The sequence below is a fragment of the Zosterops lateralis genome, assembly GCF_965231275.1.
Source record: "Zosterops lateralis genome assembly, chromosome: 2".
In the NCBI taxonomy this organism is placed as follows: Eukaryota; Metazoa; Chordata; class Aves; order Passeriformes; family Zosteropidae; genus Zosterops; species Zosterops lateralis.
In genome coordinates, this window is record NC_139763.1 from 65,946,351 (window position 1) to 65,968,853 (window position 22,503).

At 42.3% G+C, this 22,503-nt stretch overlaps 1 protein-coding gene across 1 annotated transcript in view; it reads right to left on the reverse strand.

Annotated features, from left to right (window-relative positions):
• Positions 1 to 8,421, reverse strand: part of FREM2 (FRAS1 related extracellular matrix 2) — a 119,157-nt gene extending 110,736 nt beyond the window's left edge. The window contains exon 1 of the mRNA XM_083885115.1: positions 3,085 to 8,421. Coding sequence (XP_083741241.1) covers positions 3,085 to 8,239 — 5,155 coding nt within the window. The 5' untranslated portion in view covers positions 8,240 to 8,421. The remainder of the gene's footprint in view (positions 1 to 3,084) is intronic.
• Positions 8,422 to 22,503: the final 14,082 nt, after the last annotated feature.

The window sequence follows — 22,503 nt, forward strand, 5'->3', positions numbered from 1 at the left end:
AGGACTGCTGTCGGTAAAAATCCAAGTCTGACTCCTTTTTCAAGAAAAAGTGTTAGAAACTAATCACATTAAAGTGGAGTTCAAGTACCACCCAAGTTCTCCTCTGATGTTAGGGTGGATGCATGAGTAAAAAGAAGCCAAAAGCAATTTCGTTAGAGCTTCACAAAATCTTCAGTTCCAAAAGTAACCAGAGCGCAAACAAGTTAAGAGCATTACCAGCAAATATATGTAACTGAAGAATCTCTTCCATAAATGTTTGAAAGTTAAAGATCAAAAATTCATGGGGCCATAAAGAGGATGCAAACAAATACTTCTTCATGCCAGTGGAGCACATAAACCTTTCATCCAGCAAACACAAAAGTACTCAGCCCTGCTCGTGTGGGTAGCCTTATCAAAACCCATGGTTCCAGCACACATAAAGATAAGCACTTGAACTGGTGTTTGCAGGACCAGGACCACCTCATAAGAAAAAAAGGCTGCCTGCCATCCAAAGACCTTAATTTTGTCAAAATAATTGCAAAGAATGATCTGTTTTCTGTTCCTTAAGAACATGTTTGGAGTCACTTGAGCAAGTCTGTGCTTTCCTTTCACAGCTGATTAGGTTGTGCTAGCTATATCAAAACTTTTCAAGTTTGGAAAGTTTTGCACAATTCACAACTGTGTAACTACAGTGCCTGATAAATTAATTTTATATTGGAATTCTCCAATGTAATTTTGAAATAGATCAATCATAATTTTCTATTTTAAAATAAATGTAATTATCCCCACTAGCATAAAGCAGAAAGTTGTGTTCTAAGCAATTGCTCTGCCCTCTCTTTCAGTTACAGGATTCTGAAAACCAGACTGCTCCCACTGCTTGCACACAATGAATCTTGTTACCCCTACTCCAGGTGGTAAGGCTGCCTGTTCATACAACCACAGCCACAAATCAAATAAATGTGAGTTTGAGTATGGACTTCACAAACTAGCAAGCAGCTTTCAAAATTTTTTGCATGACATCCTGAAGAGCCACATTTGACTTCCAAGTTGTCCCAGTTTTGAGTAGAGATAGGATCAAATGACCTCAAGAGGATCCTTCCAACATAAACTGGAAGACTCTAATGAAGTTTTACAAGCCCTATAAGAACCCACATGTGTTTGATGAAACTGGAACTATTCAGCATTTTGAAAGAAGTGGCACATGACAAGATAAGAGGTCTAAAGAGAGGCGAAGATCAAAGCATAAAAAGAAAGCATGAAACAACAGGTCCAAGAGTCAATGCAGAGGCTTCCCAAAGTCCATTGCAAAATATGCTCTTACACTGGGATCATAATGAATGACAAAAATGGTCTGGTTTATTTCTACCTTGAACATTAGACAATTGTTTGTCTCAGTGCAGCATAAGCATGACCTTGTCAAAGGCCAATATTATTGAAGAAATATGTATTTCTTAAAAATCCTCTTCAATCCAACACAAATTAAGAGTGCTCGTGCTAGTACTGTCAGGGAACCTGTGAAGTTACACCACTCTCTGAGGACCCTCATTAGCTTTAAAACCAACCTTTCCTAAGGGTTGCCTGCTTCTTACCCAGCTTGGGCAGACCCAGGATATTAAAGGTTTCTCTGTTTCATGACATATGGTTGGACAGCCAATTCAAAGCCCAGTAGCATTTTCATTTTAGTCATCAGACAAATGTATGCCTGGCCACATGGCACAGGAGGGAATGGAATATGTACCTCTCCCAAGCGCTCCCTGTCCACAAAAAAACAAAAGGGATATCACTGTTCCTCTACTTTCAAAGAACACCTGTTCAGTAATTCCACATTCTTCAGTGTAAGAGAAAACCCACTAAAACAAGTGATAATCTGTTTATTTGTTCACTCCCTTTCTCATTTGTTTCTCAAAAGGAGAAACAACACTCTTGTGTTTCTCAACACTGACAACACTCTCAATATTACTCACAGTTCACTACTGAAGCCTTACATTTAAGGAACTGTAGTGGACCCCAAAGCTTGGACACAGTTTGGTCTCTTCCTATCCACTTTTTTGTACTAGCACTACAAAACTTAAGACACTTCAGCCATTGGAAAGTTCATTGGGCCTGTTTAAAAGATTTGGTATATCTGACAAAAACATTGCTACCTCCAAGAATGTCACATGGATCTGTACCAGTAAAGGCTTTGTGAAATGAAATGCAGCCTACTGCAAGTGTTCACCTCCAGCCTTTCCACCTACACAACCCAGCCTGGCTGGGCCCCTTTAACTCTGAGTGTCCATGCTTGTTGGGGCTGTTTGCTCATTCCACAGCTGCAGAAGGCTGTAAAAAAAAACTAATTTCATTGTTAGTTAACTAGCCATTAAGTCATTGCAAGGTAACATAGAAAATTCTCCACAGAATAGCTAATGCTCCCATTTCAATTAAAGTTACTTCACAGCCTTGGGTTGAAGCCTTATTTCAGAATATATGACACATGTGGTTTTTGCCCTATTTATATCACCAAATATTTTAGTTCCATGTAAAATGTAAGTACTGCTAACATAATTTTAAAATGTTTACATTACCTTTTAATTTACCACAAACACTTTGTGGTAAAGATCTGTGTAATTAAGGAAACAAATGCACTCATAATAGATTATTTCCCATTGGTGGGGAAATGATTTTGCTTTTACAGTTAGATGTGTACAGTCACAGTGCTCAGACTGTACAGCAACTGATACTCTAGCCATTTGTTAATAATAGCTTGGCCATTCCCATAGCATTTTCTAAATAAAACTGGTTAAAGGAAAGCACTGTCTCTTAAGATGTACAGCCCAATTCTGTTATCCATACTTTTATCACCGTAACTGACAGAAAGTGCAAATCAGTTATTTGGACTAAGCTCTCCAAAGAAATGAAGCTCCTTTAACCAGTGTTTACCCAGCAGACCACATTTCCTGTTTAAAGCTGCCACAGATGTAATAAAAACAAACAAATATAAAAAATCATGAAGCCATTATAAATAAGCTCATTGTTTGAAGGTTTCTCCCATCAATTATTATAGAATTTAGCATAAAAATTAATATTTCCAGTGATCTAAAGAAAGCACACGAAGCATTGTAGTACCTTGGGTGAACTGGCTGATGCTATGGTTGCCTTTCCCCAGGTGAATCAGGAAGCCATGGCGTGGACCCTCTGTGATCCTGATCTTAAGAGTAACATGTAAACTGTCCCTGTCTTCCACTTTGAGCACTTTGTTGGTAATCAGAAACCCAATGTGACCTGTGGCCAGAACACGGAGAGTCTGAGCACCCTTATTTATTACAACTTGAGGTACACTGTTGTCCACAGCCATTATTCGAATCTTCATAGTCTGAGGTTTCCTTGTTTCAAACACAGTGTTGGGGAAAACATAGAAATCAGTATGAGTGCCATCTGTGACAGTGAAAGAGAAACTGTCCTCAACTGATTCCGAGCCATCATGTTTGTAACTGATTAGATTTTCATTCAGATCTTGTTTAGAGAAGGTGGTGACTGGTTTGGAGTTATTGAACATGATCTGGCCATGAACTGGTATTTGAGTGATGACAAATTTTAGCAGTGCATCAGGCGTATCTCTGTCTTCTGCAGTCAGTTCAAATGGGGTTATCAGTTTGTATTCATTTTCACTCACCACCAGGTTATGGATTGTGACAACAGGTTTCTTATTGTCCACATCACTGATAGAAATTCTGAAAGTACGAAACACGGGGTTATAGCCATCAGTCACCTCAAACTCAAAGCTGTCCATTTTCACCTCATCTTCTGAAGTATGAATGTAATAGACTTTATTGCCTGCTAAAAGGAGTTGAGTGAAAGTGGAGATGGGTACCCCAGGCTGATCTGTGCATTCAAGATGACCACGAACAGGTGGCCTGGTAATGGTGAAAACTAAGTTCTCATCTGGACTATTCAAGTCACTGGTACTAAGCAAATCAGTAGTAAGGGTCACCTTCCCTCCTTCCTTCAGAGAAACTCCTTTGCTGATGACATCTGGGAAGACAATATCAATGCTGCCTATTGTCACATAAAAGTACCGGTCAATGAGAGGATTTATTCCATCTGTCACATCAAACTTGATAAGATCACGGACTCCTTGTTGGCCAAAATGCACATATCGAATCAAATTTCTATCTACTTCGTCTTGGGTGAAGTTCATTCCCAGGGTGATATTTTCAGCTCCACCTGAAGGCTTTATTCTCTGTAAGAGACCTTGTCCTGGCCCATAACTTATAATATATGTCAAGGTTTTGTCTTCAGAATCAAGATCAGTAGCCTTCAATATTCTGTTATTAATAGTTCTAGTTTCCCCTATTTCAATCTCCAAACCATCATTTATGGCCATTCTGGGCGTCTCATCATCTACAGGAATAACCATGATGGGTACCATTTTCCTAACGGTGTGTTTACCATCCGTGAGTTGCACCTCAAAACTGTCTGCCCTTGTCTCAGAGTCATCATGTTCGTAGAGAATGTTGGAGCTCTCTGTTATCTGATCCAAGGTGAAGCTCTCCACTAGGACAGTTCCGTTGACCAGCTGGTTCACAATGTGGCCATGCCTGGGAAGCCTGGTGATTGTAAACATTAACTCATCAGCAGGGACATCTGCATCAACTGCATTGAGGATAGGAGTATCAATAACCAGGCTCATGCCTTCCATCACAACAAACTCCCGCAGGAAGATTTCAGGCTCTTCATCATTGATAGGTACAATAACAATAGGGAAGAAGTGTCTCTGGGAAAAGTTAATGCCATCGGAACAGCGCAAAGCAAATCTGTCTTCAACAGGCTCGACACCCTTATGTATACTCTGGACATAATAAATATGCCCTTGACGGAGGTCCTTCAAGGTAAAAGCACTTATAGCTACACCTGCCCTGGATTTTTCAGATCCTGGGGCAGGAGAGATGTTCTCTACATACCCAGACGTGGGCTGAGAAACAATTGTGCATAATATATCATCACTAGGAGTATCCACATCTTCAGCTCTGAGGTGAGCAAGAGTAATGACCCGTTTGTCACCTTCCGTCACCATGAACTGCTCCCCCACAAAAATCTCTGGAGCTTTACTGTCAACAGGAAGAATGGTCACTAAGACTGAAACTCCTTGAACAACATTGCCCCTGACACGCCACTTCTCAGAGAGGTCAGACAAGGTAAGGTTGAAAGCATCCTCCTTGGGCAGAAGGCCTATTTCACCACCAGTGTGAGCATATACCACAGCACCATCCAGCAGATCTCTCTGGGAAAATCTCTCTGCTGGCACTCCTTGAACCAGGATGCTCCCGTGCTGAGGAGGATCCTCTACAATGAAGGTCAACATAAAGTCATCTGTATCCTCATCCGTGCCCTGAATGACATTAGCAGTGATTTCAGCAGCACCATTCTCCAGCACATCCAGGTAGGAACCAAGAGTGCCTGGGGGCAATCGTAGTGTAGGAACCTCATCATCAACTGGGTGCACACTCATTTTCAGTGTGATGGGCACAAAATGGACCCCATCACTCACATCAAGCCTGCAGGTATCACTGCTGGTCTCAGCTCCACCGTGCACATACACCACTCTCCCTTGTCTGATATCCTCCAAGCCAAAGATACCTCCTGGAACCAGGCTGTACCCAGAGAGCTGCAACTGGCCATATCGAGGAGCCTGGGTCAGGATAAATCTGAGACGGGCAAGTTCAGTGTCCGTGTCACTGGCATCTAGCTCAGTTGGACTGAGGACATGGCTGCCTCCCTCAGGCAAAGTGAAGCCAGTATTAGTGATTTCGGGAGGCTGGTTATCCACAGGCTGCAGGTAGATGGTGAAAGTTCCTTTGGCTGCATTGCCAGCCGCATCTTGCACTTGATACTGAAACTGAATCAAATGAGGGGCCACCCCCAGCTCTTCCTGTGGGGGGCGGTACGAGATCTTGTGATGGTTGATCTGGGCTTGGGTGAAGTGCGTAACTTCCACAGAGTGATCCTCAGTCAGCACCAGGGATCCCAGACGTGCTCCATATGCCTCGGGAGGGTGGTTGGAGTCAGTGTCAGTGGGGGGCTGGATTACTGTGTAGCGAAGTTCACGGTCCCCTGAGTCCTGATCTGTGTAACACAAGTGCTTCCTCCGCAGGGGGGTCACCTGCTGCTCTGCAACTATTAAATGCAGGCTGCTGCTACTATGGAGCTCTGGGGCTAATCTGTCTACAGGATGTACCCTGATCACAAAAGTCTGTGGTCCAGAGCGGTTGGGTGGGTCATTATCATCCTGGACTCTAAAGATGAACTGGTCCAACACAACCCCAGGGCCAGGGCTGTGAGCCCCAAAGTGGTAGTAAAAGAGACGCCCTTCCACAATGTCCTGTTGCAGCCACTCTCTCACTGGCTTTTCATAGATGAAGGAACTCCCTGCTACACCTGCCACCTTCCTCCAAGAAAAGCCCTCCTCTTCTTCCTCCTCTTCCCAGCCAGGAGGTGCTTGTGCTTGACGGAGCAGGAGCTGCCCAGCCGTGGGGCCAGACTCCACTGTGAAGAGCAAGATGGCATCCTGCGAGTCAATGTCAGTGGCACTAAGAGCACGGGTGGTGATGGGCACCGTTTCACCCTCAGCCATGGCAAGCCCTGTGTTAGCATTAAGTAGGGGTGGCTGGTCATCAGTGGGCACCAGGGTAATGGGGAAAAGGAACTCAACACGGTGGCGAGAGCCCCCATCTTCCAGCCGCAGCACGAGGTTGTCACTGAGCGGAGACTCGCTGCCGTCGTGCTGGTAAATGACTCTGCCTGCTGCCAGCTCAGCCACTGTAAAATGTTTACGAGGGGCAGCAGCTCCTGGGGTGTCCTCCAGGAGAGTGAGGTGGCCATGCCTCAGCCCTGCCACCACACTCACCCGCACCTGCTCAAGGTCATCCTCATCACTGACCACCAGGTTGGGGCTGGGACCCGGGCCCGAGAGAGGCCTTGACTGCCCCTCATAGAGCACGAGCCCAGTGTTGCGGGTCACCACGGGTGCCAGGGTGTTCATGGGCTTCACCACAATCACGAAGGCAAAGGGTTCTGAGGCAGCACCCTCTGGGTCCAACACTTCCAGTTCAAGCTCAAAGAGCCGCTCCCGATCGGAGTCCTCCGCGGGAGGCTGATAAGCAATGCGCAGCTCCCGCACATCCCGCTGGCTGAAAGAGGTGACAGGTAAGCTCCGGTCGTCCGTGCTGACCATGTGCCCTTGGCCAGGGCCAAAGGGAGAGGTGATGTTGAAGAGCAGTAGATCGGCTGGCGACTCCGCATCCTCAGCCGACAGCATGTCAGGCGTGAGGGCGGTGAGCACGAACTGGTCCACCTCCATCATCAGCATGGCCAGGAAGCTGGGTTTGGGGGCCACGTTCTCGCTGCCGGCGCGGATCCGCACCAGCACCTGGAAGTACTCGCGCTTCAGCAGGGCCCCGCCGCCCGCCGCCTCCCGCAGCTCGGCCACCAGCGGCACCAGGTCGCGGTTCGGGGAGCCGCCGGCCGCCGTGTGCCGGTAGCGCAGCCCCAGCCGCAGGAACTCCTCGCAGTCCCACATCGCGGACGGCATCGGGCCGCCCCCCGCCGCTTCCCCGGCTCCGCCCGCCGCCGCCGGCGGGGAGTTGAGGATCTCCCCGTAGCGGGGCAGCCCGGCCAGCGGCGGCAGCAGCCCCACCCGGCAGCGCTGCCGGCCCGGCTCGAAGGCGAACTCCAGGCTGCGGGCGTCCAGCGGGGTGCTGGTGCCCCGCAGCCGCTCCACGGTGAGGGGCAGGTTGCGGGTGACGATCTCCAGCTGCGTGAAGAGCACCTCCACCTCCAGCACCAGGGGCAGCACCAGGGCGCGGCTGGGCGAGTCGTAGCGCAGCTGCAGGCGGACGCGGTCCCGGGCGGGGCTGCGGCCGCCCAGGTGCCAGTACTGCACCTCGCGGGGCCCGAAGTCGCAGGGGAAGCGCCGCGGGCTGAGGCGGCCCGGCCGCTGCCACAGCGGGTCCTCGTCCAGCACGGTCAGGTGGCACCGGTCGCCCGGCCGCACCTGCAGCACCAGGTCCCGGGCGGGGTCCAGCCAGGCGGAGCGGCCCAGGGGCACCCGCAGCCCGCGGTTGGCCACCACCACCACGGGGTCCGCCTCCGCCGACCACGGCGAGGAGACCACGGTGTCGCTGCCCGGCGGAGGCTCCGCCGCCCCAGCACAGGCGCAGCCGGCCAGCAGCAGCAGCAGCAAGCCGGCCGGTAGCCGCCGCGGCCCGACGGGGAGAGGCTGCATGGTCCTTGCCGGCGGAGCGAAGCGTCGGGAACCTCCGGCAGCGGCCGAATCGCGGCCCCGGTCCTGCGGCCGGCGCGGCGCCGCTCACTCCGCGCTATGAGCGCCCCGCGCTCCGCTCCTGAGGGGAGCCCCGCCGCCCGCAAGCCCCGCCCCGCCCCTCCGAGCAGCCAATGGGTGCCCGTGGGGGGAGAAGTCGCCGTGCGCGATTGGACAAAAGTGAGTGCCAATCATGAAAGTTACGTGAGGGGCAGGTCCCCCACTCTCTCCTTGTCCCTTTCCCGCGGCCGCCCCACAGGTTGAGGCGGCCGGAGAGTCCTGCCCGGCCGGCCCCCGGGAGCAGAACTAAAGCCGGGCTGTTCCCGCTCGCCGCCGGCAGTGCTCGGCGATTCCCGTCCCCTCGGGGTGCCGGGTGAGCGCGGGGCCCAGAGGCAGCAGGAGCGGGGCTGCCTGGGGGCCGGGTCCGGGTGACGGGAACGGGGAGGGGGGCGACAGAAATTCCAGAGGGACAAGGAGACGGGTCAGAGGAGGGCAAGCGGCCCGGGGCTGCTGCCGGCACCGCAGAGAATATTGGATAAATACCCCGGGGGCAGAAGGCATCAGTGGGTACCGGCTGGTGCCCGGTGTCCCTGCCCGGGGCGGCGGGGAATGAAAGGAAGGCTCCCGGCACCTCCGCCACTTGTGCCTGCCGCTAAAAGAGCTTTAACGAGAGCCCGAACTTGGAGTAACTTGCCTTTTAAAATTCCTGCTAGCAGGCTCTGAGCTTAGATGCAGCGTGTCTCACAGTTGCTAACATCCTTTCTTGCTTATGAGATGTGATCCGCACGCTGGTGTAAGAAAGATCACTATGGGATCTTGCTTTCTGTAGGGCAAAACTCCAGTTTGAATTTCGAATTTTGCAATGTGGGCACAGTCGGCCACATTCACATTTAAGTATTCTTTCAAATAAATGATTCAGTATGGTTTTGGGTCGGGAAGACATCAGTAGACATCTACATTCAGTTCTACAACGCTGGATTATTGTAATTTGTGATACATTTTTATGTTATATTACTGACATACCTGTGGAATACTGCTGAAAGCTATTTTATTAAGTAGATCTGTGCAATAGACCTACAAACTTGGGTGCCACTGCAGAGGGTAATAATTCTAGTAGTTAGATATCTAGCGAGTTAAGCAACACTAATACCATTTGTCTACCCATATGAGACATTCACCCTGGATTTCAGTAATCAATGTCTCATTTGTCAGATTCAAAGGAAGATATTTCAATTGAGTCCCAGGCATCAATGACCAATGCATTCTAAATATTAAGTTTTTTGAGATATTTTGCTGCTTCTGAAAAAAAAAAAAAAAGAAATAAAAAAATAGTAAAAGGATGGAATTGCTCCATGTGTCACACAGAAATCTCTTATTTTCTATTGATATAGGGTCTGGTTCTTTGACCTCTGTTATCTCCATCACCAAGTAGTAAATCTCCATGTACAAACAGCAGAAGTCCTCTTTATTTTTAAGAGTTGCTGTCTTGTCAAACAAGTCAGTGAGCTCTTGTGCCACAGTCCAAGTACAAAGTGCAAGACTTGTTTTACTACTTCTTTTCACAGGACAACATAAACAAAAATTCCAGATTGTAGAATTGATGTGAATTTTGAAAGTATTTTCCTTGGCTTATGCCAAGTTGTGTTCAAATTGTACCTGAAGAAAATTCACCTCGGGTAAGTTTTGATGTAATAACGTAGATGTAAATCCAAACTGTTCTCCTACCCATTGTCCCTGAAGTTAGCATGGAAAATCAGAATTGGGCCCAATAACAAGTCCATTGATCTTTTAAAATGAAATTTTAGTAAAAAAAGGAACTGGTATTTGACCAGGTGAAAAAAATATACATATCTTTGCATGAAAGCTTGCAGTTTTGCTACATTACTAAACTTTATTTCCAAGTCTAAATAGAAACAGATATAGAGCATAAAAGACCTCCTCATTTAACAGAGCATTAATAAATAAATGTGTGCTCTGGAAATCTAGTGCTGAATATTTCCTCTGAAATAAATTACCTGTGAGGTTCAGCAGTGTAAATCTGTATTTTAAGACTTTTTTTTATTTTAAAAAGAGTGCAAATATATTCCTTTTTAAAGGAATATATTCTGGGGACATCTGGCTTCTACTTTTGATGATGGAGCACAGATGTATATTTCTTACTTGAAATTTACACAACTCACAATCTCATGTAAAACAAACAGAAGTTTACTGCTCTCCAAGTTTTCATTCAAATGTATGGTTATCAAAGACTGCCCTCTGTTGATAAGGAATAATCTTAACTTCTAAATAGCAGCAATGTCTGATTTTTGTTATTACGTTACTTTTTGTAGCTGTTTTGTAGTGAATGATGTAAACAATTCCAGATACGCTCTTCAAATAAGTTAGTAAAAATTAAATAGTTTTGGTTCTTAAATAGGGGTAAAGGAGGCAAAATATGACATACAAATGTCAGGGATTTTTAACATTTTCCAACAGCGTATTTCATAACTTAAAAGTGCAGAACAATTTGCCATCTCTTGCCGATGTGAATTTACTATCTTGCCAAGGAAATCAGGAGAGCAGGGAGAGAGGATGGAAACAGCAAGTGGGATTCATGGGAGTATTTGGATACTTAATTGGTTGTGTAACTATTACAATTCAACTCTGAAGGCCATGTAAAAGCAAGGTGTACAGTATCTACAGTAGTCTGCTGAAACATAGTAAGAATTTGAAAATTTTAAATCAGCCAGCTGAGAGTGTGTTTCAGTTGCCTGTGTGTTGCTGTACTTAATCAACAACCTTTCTGTTTCTTCCATACTCTTTTTGTTCATTATTTTATTAGTGAATTATTACACAAGTGGCTGTTTATAAACTTTTAGGTTTTTGCCTGGGTATATGCAAGAGTATTGCTAAGCTGTAAATTTCAGTCACCCTTTTCCTGCCAGGTATCTATAGAGGAGAGCCATCCCTAAAATGTCTTCTTACCATCACACTCTGTAAATGGGTCATTGTCCTGAACCTGTTCTCCATTTCTTTCATGACTTCTGTTTCAGTCCAAATATCTGTTGCCATGCAGGCAGAGATGTTTGTGAAAAGTACAACACTGCTAAATCTGGCATCCACAGTTTTTTTCCTATTTCCTATTGCTATGAAGAAAAGTAACTGGTTTCTGTCAGAATAAAGTTGCATTCCTCGACTAGTGAAACTTACACAGTCTGTTCTCAGAATTGTTTTGGGTTGATGCTGGGATGAGTATAATGCTGGTTTGTACATTTCATGTAACAACAGTAAATGTGACCACGTAACCTAACCAGCATTCACTCCAAAACCCAGTCCAAAATCACCTCCCATCTTTCTGAAGTTCTTAGATTTTGTTGTATTAGCTTCTGGTGTTTCTTCTGCTGCTGTACCAGTAATTGTTTTCACCTGTCTGGCACTGGTGCTCTGCCCACCCTCCATGTTTTTATTTTTACTTCAGCCTTGGCTCTTTGAAAACCTACTTTTCAAGTCAACCTTCCCACTTCAAGCTCCTTCCCACTTTAGATCTCATCAGAAGCAATGTGTTTTACTTTATGCTTCTTTTTTCCTCTGCCTTTTAATCACTCTTACTCTTTTTGTTTCAAAGCCAAAATACAACTTCTTTATCTATTAACAAAGTGTTATAGTTATTTACTAGACTAAATAAGTTGTTCCATCAAGCTTCTTTACCTGTAGTTTATATCTTCTACATGGACTGTGAAGTTTTGTGGGGTTTTTTTTTTTTTTTTTTTACTGTGATTACATAATGTATAGCATTATTTTAAATGTACATTGGCACACACAGGCATGTTCTTTGATGTATAAAGAAGGCAAGAAAAAAGACACTATAAGCAACATTGCTGTTTCCAAAAATATTTACAGACCTTGAGACCTAGAGACTCTCTCAGATTGTTCTTGGATAAAATTGGTGAGGGGTTGGAAATGTTGACAGGAAGTGGCCAAGTCACCAGTGACAAGGACAATTTAATCTCAACGTACAATCTGGAATAGGTACTTTTTTGTGGTTATGTATAGTCTTAGATATATTTATATAAATCATAATTATAACTGGAATTGTCTATCAACAAGGAATTATTGGCAAAACATTTAATTCCAGCATAGATATAAAGGAAATTGAGGTGAAACTTTTTGGAGTACAAACTGGCTACAGTTTAATATCTTTGTTAGTGGCAATATTCAGTTTAGTGTTCAGTTTATGATTTTAGGGTTACTCCCTTACAATAAGCAAGGGAAGACTTATACATAAAAGTAAAACCATTTAATAGATTGAACAGAAGCTTCTGTGCAAAAAGTAGAAAAAGCCTTTGACCACATAAGCCTGTCTTATCTTCTGGCCTGCCCTAGAAACAGAGCATTAAGAATATTTTCCCCAAATTAGCTTTCGTATGGTAAATCTGTGAAGTAGTTTGAGAGAGAGCATCTTCTCTCTCAGTTCCTGTAGAATGAAGCTGTGCCTGCTGAAATTTAATTCAGAAGATGATCTTCCTCCATCATGGGTTCCTATGGTTAATCATTTTCTATATGTTTCAAGTTTAGCTGCAAGACCAGTGGTGAGGGGAGACTGTATTGTACCAAGTACTCACATCATGTTCAAGTGGTTCATTCAAAGAGTCAATCCATTTTTCTTTAGAGGAGTGATCTCAGTGGTTGAGAGGCTTTTATAACATAAACATGACATGCTGTCAAAACAATTGCAGCAATATCTAGATGAATGTTACAATCTTTGATGTATATTTTGGATGTCTGCAGTTTTTATGGAAGAAGGTATATTTGTCTGTGAGTGAGCTAATTGATGAAAATAGTGCAGTAATTCTGCAGCTGACAGAGGATTATATTTAGTAAAAATATTTAGAATTATTTGAATTTATCTGAGCCATGATGTTGATTTTTGCCTATTAATAGAACTCTTTTCTATCAACTAAGTATTTTTTACGCACACCTATACTATAAACATGACATAGTGCACATATTATGTAGTATGCAGTCATGTTCCTTGACAAAGGCTGTTAAACTAGGTCCAGAACTTCAGCCAAACAAGCTGTCAGGTATCCTCAAATTAAATGCTTTTAATAATTCAGGATGCTATGGTATTTGCTATAAAATGTAACAAAACTATTTTGAAGAATGATCCTGCCATCTCTGAGTTGACCTTGGATAACTGTTAAAATTGCATATCAAAGGCTGATGAAAGTGCAGTTTAAGATTCCCTTCACTGTAATTTTTTCTATCCTGCTTTATAAAAGAAATTTTACCTAATCTTTGTAGCTTTGGTTGTCATAACAAAACCACCCCACACAGGCAGCTTCATGGTATTATAATTCAAACAGTATCACTGCCATGTATACATTTTCCTGTGACTATAAACTACTGCTCTTAATGTTAGACAGCCACAGGCTGGAAAGTAAATGAGAATTAAGCCTTAAGATTGTGAAGAGGACAAGAACCAGCATCCCTCCTCCCTCTTCATATCCAGGTAGTGATATCAACCACTTACTATGTTTCCTTTCTCCATAGAGAGTTCCCTAAGTTAGCCAACTTTACTCCCATTTTACACACAACTGGAATAAATACATCTTAAAATTTTGGGTCTGATACTGTGAGTTCCATCCAAATAAGCTTCATATTGTCTTCAGTGAGTTTTGCCAAGGTAAGAATCACAGTCAGTTTAAAATATGGTAGATGACAATTTCATTAATAAAAGTCATATGGTTGTAGGTGGCTATTCACCTGGACACATATTAAAAATTGTAATTTTCATAATGTTGCAAGTTGGTTTCCAGACTTTTCTGTAAAATTGTTTCAAACCAGTTCTCTAGGACTTTCAAATGAACTATCAATTAGTGTCAACATATGCTATGAAATAGGAGCTATTCTGGAGCAACAGATATTGAACCACTAGATCAAATTCATTTTGCCTTGCTAGCATTGCAGGTGCTCATTACAGAAAAAACAGTGGCTAGCAAGTAAGAATCCCAATTTCAGGTTACATTGTATTTTAGAGGAAAGATTTTTCAAGGCATTGATAAGTACTTAATGCCTAACTTCAAGCAACATAAACATTAACTGGAAGACATAAACAGCTGGGATTTGTGTTTGGAGAAAGATATTTGCAGCATCACTGAGGTACGGGTCTCTCCAATAATGTGCTGCCCTTAAACAGAACCCTAAAAACCCAACAACTCAGGCACAGGAGCTTCAGATTTCCCATCTCAATTATGTATGTGTTGAGTGTGAGAGGCAGGATATAGCTGCCTGAGCTGAATGATCCTTTGGTACATGCCCCTTTTTAAACTTAAGTTTTGTAGTTTAATGAGTTTATAGCATTTTAGTAAGGAGACAGTCTTTCAAATGGATATTCAATAAGCATATATGAGGTGTGTCATTCCTCACCCCTTTGGACACAGAAAGACTGCATTCAGGCCTTTTTTGATGACTGACTTAGACCTTGCACCTCCCTTCCTCTATTGATAGTATATTGAACCAGTATGTTGTTGTTGTCTATCAACCCCAATAGGAGTAGATTTGAATCACTTATTGCTGCCTTGATATTAAAAATTACGAAATACTAACAGCTGTCAGATACCACTCCTCCTATAATAAGTGAAGTGAGGTGGGGGTTAAAGGCACCTCTTGCTGTGAAAGATGTTTGGAAAGTGCTCATGTCTTTCCATCCGTGTCATGGAAAAGCTTACATTCCTGGTTTAGACTTGGTGCTTAAATCTCAACCTTGCAAAATTGAATGTGATAAAGATCACTACACATTATGAGAGATTCAGAAGCTCTAAGTCTGTTGCCTCCAGGACTTTTGTTTTTAAATTATTAAAAAAAAAATTTGGATGGACTTCCAGAAGTTCTGCCACTTCATATGTTCTTACATTCCTGAAGAAGCCAAATCTGAAGTATTCTCAGGCCAGCTTCTGATGCAGTCCTCTTTAATGCTGTGGTATGGAATGGAATCCGAAGCCCAGGTGTTTTAGCATGATCAAAGGTGCTGTGACCCTTGAGGTTTCTTACTGATTTGTTTACAAGAAAGCAATAATAGTTAACTGTCAGTTTCAAAACATTGCCCACCATTCTGCTGTCTCTGTATAACACAACTTGGTAAGCCAAATTAATCCCTGACAAGTCCAAGAGGACAAGTAGAATTTTTCAGTGAGAGTTTCTGTACATGCTTAATGACTGAACATACAACATGTAAAGCTACCTTTGCCAATTTTAAAAGACCTATAAAATTTGTTTTCTTTCGGAAAAAGGTCAATTAGCAAACATACACTCACCAAATAATGAGGGTCAGAAGCCACCAGTATCTGACCCACCATAAACTTTTTTTACTCTTGCAGCAAAGCAGGTAAACCAAGATCTCCAGCAGGGGCTATGCAACAGCACTGCAAATTGCCTTAGATAGCTAAATCAGTATTTGCAGTTGGATAACCTTAGTGTTTGCAGTGTTTAGGCTATTTCCAACCATATTCAGGGAAGTAAAATTGGCAGCTTTATTTGAAATACTCAGCCGGAAGGTGAGATGTATGTGGTTGGTACACATGCTAGATCCACTGTTCACAGAATATTTTTGAACTGCATCACCATCAGGTGTTTTCTGCTCATTGTATCTCTGTAAACAGTGCCAGGACTTTATGGGAGATGTGTGCTTGACCTACAGCCTTGTGCTTGCCCTGCACCCAAACAAGCACCTTTGTATCTTTGCACCATTGCCAGAAATGGCAATTTTTCCCATTACTTTTTAAGACCTTGGTCTAGTATTTTGCAGTTAGGCTTTAAGAAACAACTTTTTTTTTTTTTCTTTTCTTTTTTTTTTTTTTTTAAGTTAATTTTTTTCTGTCACTTCCACTTAAATTTCTCAAGTCTGTAACTGAGAATTTTCTGATATATTTGTTTCTCCATAACTACACCAGGACTTCTCAGTGATGAAGTTTTCAGCTGAGAAGCAAATGTTTCATTCTCAGATCATAGACCAGGCAGTCCAGAATATTGTAAAGCAACAGAAGCAATAACTAAAATAAATGGTCTGAAAGGAAATAAAGAAAAGGATATATGTGTGTTACCTGCTGAAAACCTCAAAACATATACCTCAAAACAAAAAACTGAATCCCTGCAGATCTCTTTACAAAATAAAGTGTCAGCGATCATAGACCATCCACTATGATTTCATTGTTGTTGCTGGGTTTATATAGAATGTCTAAATAAGATAGTGAGTGGTTTGCCATGAAGATTTTGAGTCTTTGTGGTCTGTTTGTTTTAAGGAAGAGGTAAAGCAGTTGGTGTGTACAAATAAGCTAGTGATTAGAACACCTTCTCCGGAAATACTGGAGGTTGATTTTAGACTTTTGACTATGAAAGAGGACTTAAAATATTCCTCTCAATTACCTGAACTTTCAGCTATGGAACAGTTTTGAGTTTTGTTCTTCCTTTTGAAGCTAGACTAGCAGAGAAGAGAAAGGAAGGGCCAGTTACCATCCCAGCTAATGACTAAAGACTCCACTCCCTTACCTCAGCCCTGAAAATTAGACAAGACACAGGAAAGAAAGAAGAAATATTCTTTGGAGCTTTGCTTGCTGTGTACTTCACAAAAACCATCAATCCTTTTCAAGTGAGTGCACTCCTCCAAGATAGCTGGGAATTTGAATGAATGGAAACATCTCATTGTACCTGACTGCAGATGCCTACAGTGAAGGTTCTTCTGTGCTCATCACTCCAGGCTCCTTTTGTTATCAGTGGAAAGAAAAGCTGCTTTCATTTGCAATTCATCTGACCTACCTTGAGTATCTACTTTAGAATAAGATGAATAATGCTCTGAAAGCATCTCTGTCTCCATTTACTGCAAGAAAAGCCTGGGTGAGTAGGTCAGGTGCAGTACAGGAATGAAAATAGACAGACACTTCTAAAAGAGCATCCTTTTTATCCTGCAAATGGGAACATTGGAGACATGAGGCCGAATTGCTCTTTATCAGTGCTGAGCAATAGAGAGCAGGGAACCTGAAAACATTGCTTCTATCAGAGGCCCTAATGTTTGCATGTCTGTGGTTATTAATATTTTCTCCTATATGCTACAAAGTAGCAATAATAGCACTTAATCTTTGAAAAGGACAATATGTTAGAAATTCTGAAATGCCCTGAAATTACAGTAGTCAAAGTGCATATTTCTTAAGAGAAGCAAAAATTTTTTTACACTAGCTGATGAAACACATTGAAAGACAGTGCATTTCACGTTGTTTTTCCTAATTTGGGGGGTTTTGCAGCACTCGTGATTAGGTGCTACACCATATCTGTATTTCTGCCCATTATTCAGCACAGAAGCTCAATCTCCTGTAAACTATATTTGATATGGAATGGGATAGTCTACTGTACTGACTATCTTGTAGATAATATTACAAGATATTATCTTGTAATAAATACTTTTCCAAGACATGTATAATGAATATGGATGTGAATTTGTACTTTGAATTAAGTGGAAATATATTTTGCAGGAATATTTCACAGGATAAAATGCTCAAAGGTAGACAGCCATGGGCACTTAAAGTGTTCCTTTTTTTTTGTAATATGCAGTAAAATCGCACTGTACCTTTTCTGAACACTTGAAATGCAGTTTCTAACTTACAGAAATTTAATAGTTTAAATATTACGTAGAACATTTGCATGAATCTCTCTAAAGGATTAGATCTTTGTAGTAAAAACTTTTTTTTTTTTTTTTTTTTAATGTTATAGCTCTTTTGGTAAGGATCTTATTTACAAAGCATTGAAGCTTAGAACCTATGACATGGGTCTCTTCCCATGCCAGGTGACTGGATGTGAGGTGACACCCGGTTCAAGGTCTGGCAGCATTCCAAGTATGCTTAAATTCAATGTTTAAACGGTGTTCAATCTGACATCAGTCCATCAGGAAACTTTCTGAAACAACAGCTAAGGAGAGCCAGTGGGTTGTCATTCCTTTGATATATTCTGTAGAAATAGCATCATAAGGGTAGCTTGCTGCTAGACATAACTTTGCTCGGTAGATTATCATGTACACCTGAAAATGAAGCTGTAATATTCAGAGGTCAAAGCCTGCAAGTGCTGTTCAGGAAAGATTGTGATCCAGCCTTATATAAAATAATTGAGTTTTCTGCTTCCATTTTCAAGTTATGACATCACTATATGTTATTATTATTTTATTCAGGATGCATTAATGATAATTTTGGGCTTGGTCTGTGACCTAGACCAGTCTTTAGGATCTCAGTTTCCATAGAAATAAATTAGGTTTAAGCTTGTATATACATTCATGGGTTCAGCCTTTCATCCTCATATTTTTCCAGTGCCTAACCTTGTGAAGAGCCCAGCAGCCTACTTATCTGGAAAAAAAATCAGAAAATGTTAGGAAAAAATAGGACTAAAAAGGATGTCAGGTGGTCAAGTAGTCCACCTTCCTGCCTTAGGGTGGGATTAACTCAACCTAGACCACATACCTATTTGTCTAATCCAACAAAACAGATTGCCTGGGGAGGCCATGCAATCTCTGCTAGTCAATCATAAATAGAGACAGTGCAGATCAAAACCTCTTGCTCTGCCTTGGAGCAACCATGCACAAATGGTGCACTCAAGGAAGGACAAGCTAAATCCCAGAAGATCTTTAATGATACAGTCTAAAGGCTGAGATGTCAGTTAAACTCTTTGATGGGAACAGATCCACCTGACATGGCATAGGAGAGACTGCAGCAATTTAGAAAAAATATGTATTTCTCCCATACAGTCTTTAAAAACATTTATTTACATAAAAGAAACAAAGCCAATACAAAAATAATGTTCTTTTCCATCAGTCCCTTTCAAAATAGTCAATCCATCTGAAAATAAGGGTGTTAATGGAAGGTGTGCTGCTTTGGGAGTGGCTTCTTCTGGCTTTGAATGTATCCATGTGTCCATGAAGGATCAATGTTGCTCTCTAACACTTTGTGTTAGTAGCTCTGTTAGGATTTGTTAAAAGAGAATGCAATTTTATTATTGTGTTTTGCAGAAATGACAACACTCTGCTTGAAGGTGTCTTAGTTTCCTGCTGTTTAAAATATTTTGATATTGGTGCTCAAGGGGCTCTGATTGGGATAATGAGAATACCTCTGTGTTACCACTAGCAGAACTTTTTTGCTGTCTTTATTTAATTGTTATTTCAAGTTATTGGTACATTTTTCCAGTTGCTACCTTTCATACCTACTTCCATTACTTTCCAAAGAGGACTAACAGGAATCTGTGTTTCTGTTCAGAAGCGTACTCCTTGGGTGGTTCTAGGCAGGTCTCTTGTATTAATAAAAGGGCTTTTGCACAGGAAAAAAAAACCAAACAACAAATGGTAAAATACTTGATTTTATATCAACAATGAAAATGAAAATGTCATAGAAGGCACAAGAAATGAAGCCTTACAATTTTTATAAGCAGTAGAAATACAGGACCAACTACACACATGGAGTTATATTCATTAACAGGCAGAATTTTCATATTTTTTCCTTCAAAATCTAAATACATTAATTTGTATTAGTGTCTCCCACTGAAAACACAACCCCAGAGAGAGAAGAGTAAACAAAAGTTTCCTAATCTTGCTAAGATTCAGTGCAAATATGTGGTTCAAGCTGTATTCCAGAAGTGCTGTTTAAGGCTCTTAGATGCATATCTTAGCACTCATGCTGAACTCTTGCATTACAGGCCACCTAAACAATGATAATAAAACAATGTTTTCTGGCTGAAGGGGTCATAAACTTGTCCTATAGTCCTTCCAGGGCTATACTTCCTGAATTTCCTTTAAAGCATCTGAAATGTGCCCAGTATGTGTCCAAAAGGACTACAGGGCTCAGGAGAGAACTGATTTAACTCCCTTCCACCCAAAAGCACACACACAGAACCATCCCCCACTCCACCAATTTCATCTATTTTTATTTAAAGAAATTAATTCTGCCCTACCTAACAAGCAGTCAGGAAGAGAGAGTTAGTGATACCCAAGGCTGATCAGACCACCCTCAGAAATATCTCAGGAAGTGATCTATCTGTTAGATGTTTGTAGTATATGTGTAGCATGTCATGCTGGTAGATATGAACTCTCAGAAAATGTTGATATAAAATCAAATTTGCTTTTTTTGAAAAAGTAAAGTAATAATTAATAATGCTGAGAAATTCAGCTACTTAGGTCTTCATGTCTTCACTGCATGTCCTTTCTCTTCCAGCTTTTTTTGGTTAGATACCTTGAGAGGTATTCAAAATCCTAAGCATAGGTGTCTAGTGCTCTCAGATTCCACACAGAACCTGAGACATCAACCTGGGCTAGTAAATATGTTACAGGACCTATGGAAAAGCAGCTACAGTCTTAGGAAGCACAGAGGCAAGAAAAAAAACACAAAGGCGTCTTAAAAAACACTATTGGGTGTGCTTAGTAGCACCCTTCATATGTCTCAGATCCTCACTTCCTGTGTCCAGTATAATTTATTAGCAGCTCCCTCCTAAACACACACAGGCCAGAATTCTCAGGTGGTGAGCAGTCATTAGCAAATGGGACCAGGGACTGAACTCCACCTCTTCGCTATTGTCAGATTCAGGAGTCAACAACATCACCTTCTGGCCTGATCCCTCCTGCCTCAGTTTATTAAAAAACACCCAAGAAACAGTCTATGGACTCCCCTCTTCACTGTTAAAGCAAAAACGCATCTCAGGTGCCACCCCCCCCCCCCCCCCCCCTGCAGCTCCTTCTCTTTTCCCCTGTGTCTGACTCACAAGAAGTACTTGCTGCTCTCATAGTCTCAACCTCTTGTCTATCCTTTGCTGTAGCACCATGAAGGGCTGCAGCTACTCTGCTGTGCCTCTAGCACAGCGAAATAAGAGCTGCAGACTTTGCCAACTGAGAGAAGCAGAGAAGGAAGCAGCACGGGCATCCCCACATGTGGTCCAATTCAAGTGTGTTCATTGAGATCAGACAGCAGAGCTAATGCCAGGACACAAAGAAGACCTTCTCACATGGAAAGCAGTCCTAATGATATCACATGGAGTTCATTCTGCATGTTCAGGACAAGACTGCTTGGCCTGATGAAAATCAGAAAAATAGTTGAGAACTATTGTAGGTGATTTCAGGAGAGTCCATGATTTGGTAATACCAGAAATGACTAAATATGCCTGACACTTTATTAGAAATAGCTGGAGAGTGTTGAAATCACTCATTTAGATTTGGCTGGACCGTGATCTCTTGATAAATCACAAAGTTGCATGATCAGTGGAGTTGTATGAGGCTTATGTAGGCTGCCAAACATGGAGTGTAAATCAGGTCTGAGCATTGCCTAAAGAAAGTAATCTCTTCAGAGCTGCAACAAGTGTGAATTGAGGAGAGGCCACACAGTAGGGATGAGCATGTTCTACCTCCTGCTGCTGCTCTCAAGGAACAGGTCTGCATGAGCAGAAATGATGGGAGGAAGGGGAGTAATAAACAACAGGACAGGTGGACGGAGGAACATCAGGCACCACAGACATTAACATCTTATTCTTGTTTGTGAAATATTGAAAGTTCTTTGAATTGGGTAGGAAAGGAGAGAGAGGTGGGGCAAAAAAAAAAACAACAAACCCAAAAGAAGTGGCTAAGAATGGACAAGGAAACTTAGGGAAGATAAGGCAGTATGAGATAACAATTTGAATTATTAGTGACTGTTTGTATTCTCTTGTTTCTACCATGCTTTCTGGAGTTAAGTTAAAAATGTCTATTTGCTAGCAGCGGTCTCAAAAGTAGCTGTTGCAATAAAAAATTACATTGTGCCTGTTTTGAGTAGAAATTTTTTTGTGTGTTTTTAAATGCAAAGACAACTACAGCTATTATAGTTTGTCATTAAAGCTGAAAGCTTGTGCTCGCTTTTATTACATGCAGGCCAATCAAAGATAACAGAGCTTAACTCTGACAGGTAATTTGGCAAAGTGAGCATTAGTAGCATGGTTTAGTGCTTTATACCAATTTAGCAAAAGGGTTTGGCTGTTCCTGCCCTCACCTATTTCTGACTTTTCTTCTCAGAAATTCTTAAATTGTCAGGAATGTATAGTAACTAAAATTTATGGTCTATTTATAAGTACAAGAACAAGTGGAAGGCCTGATAACCTTAGCAGTGCCTTTACAGTAGAGTGGAGCTCTGTTCTTTCTCATGTGCACACGCCCAGCAGCCACCCCTAAATATCCTGATGTTTTCACATGCATGTACATAAGT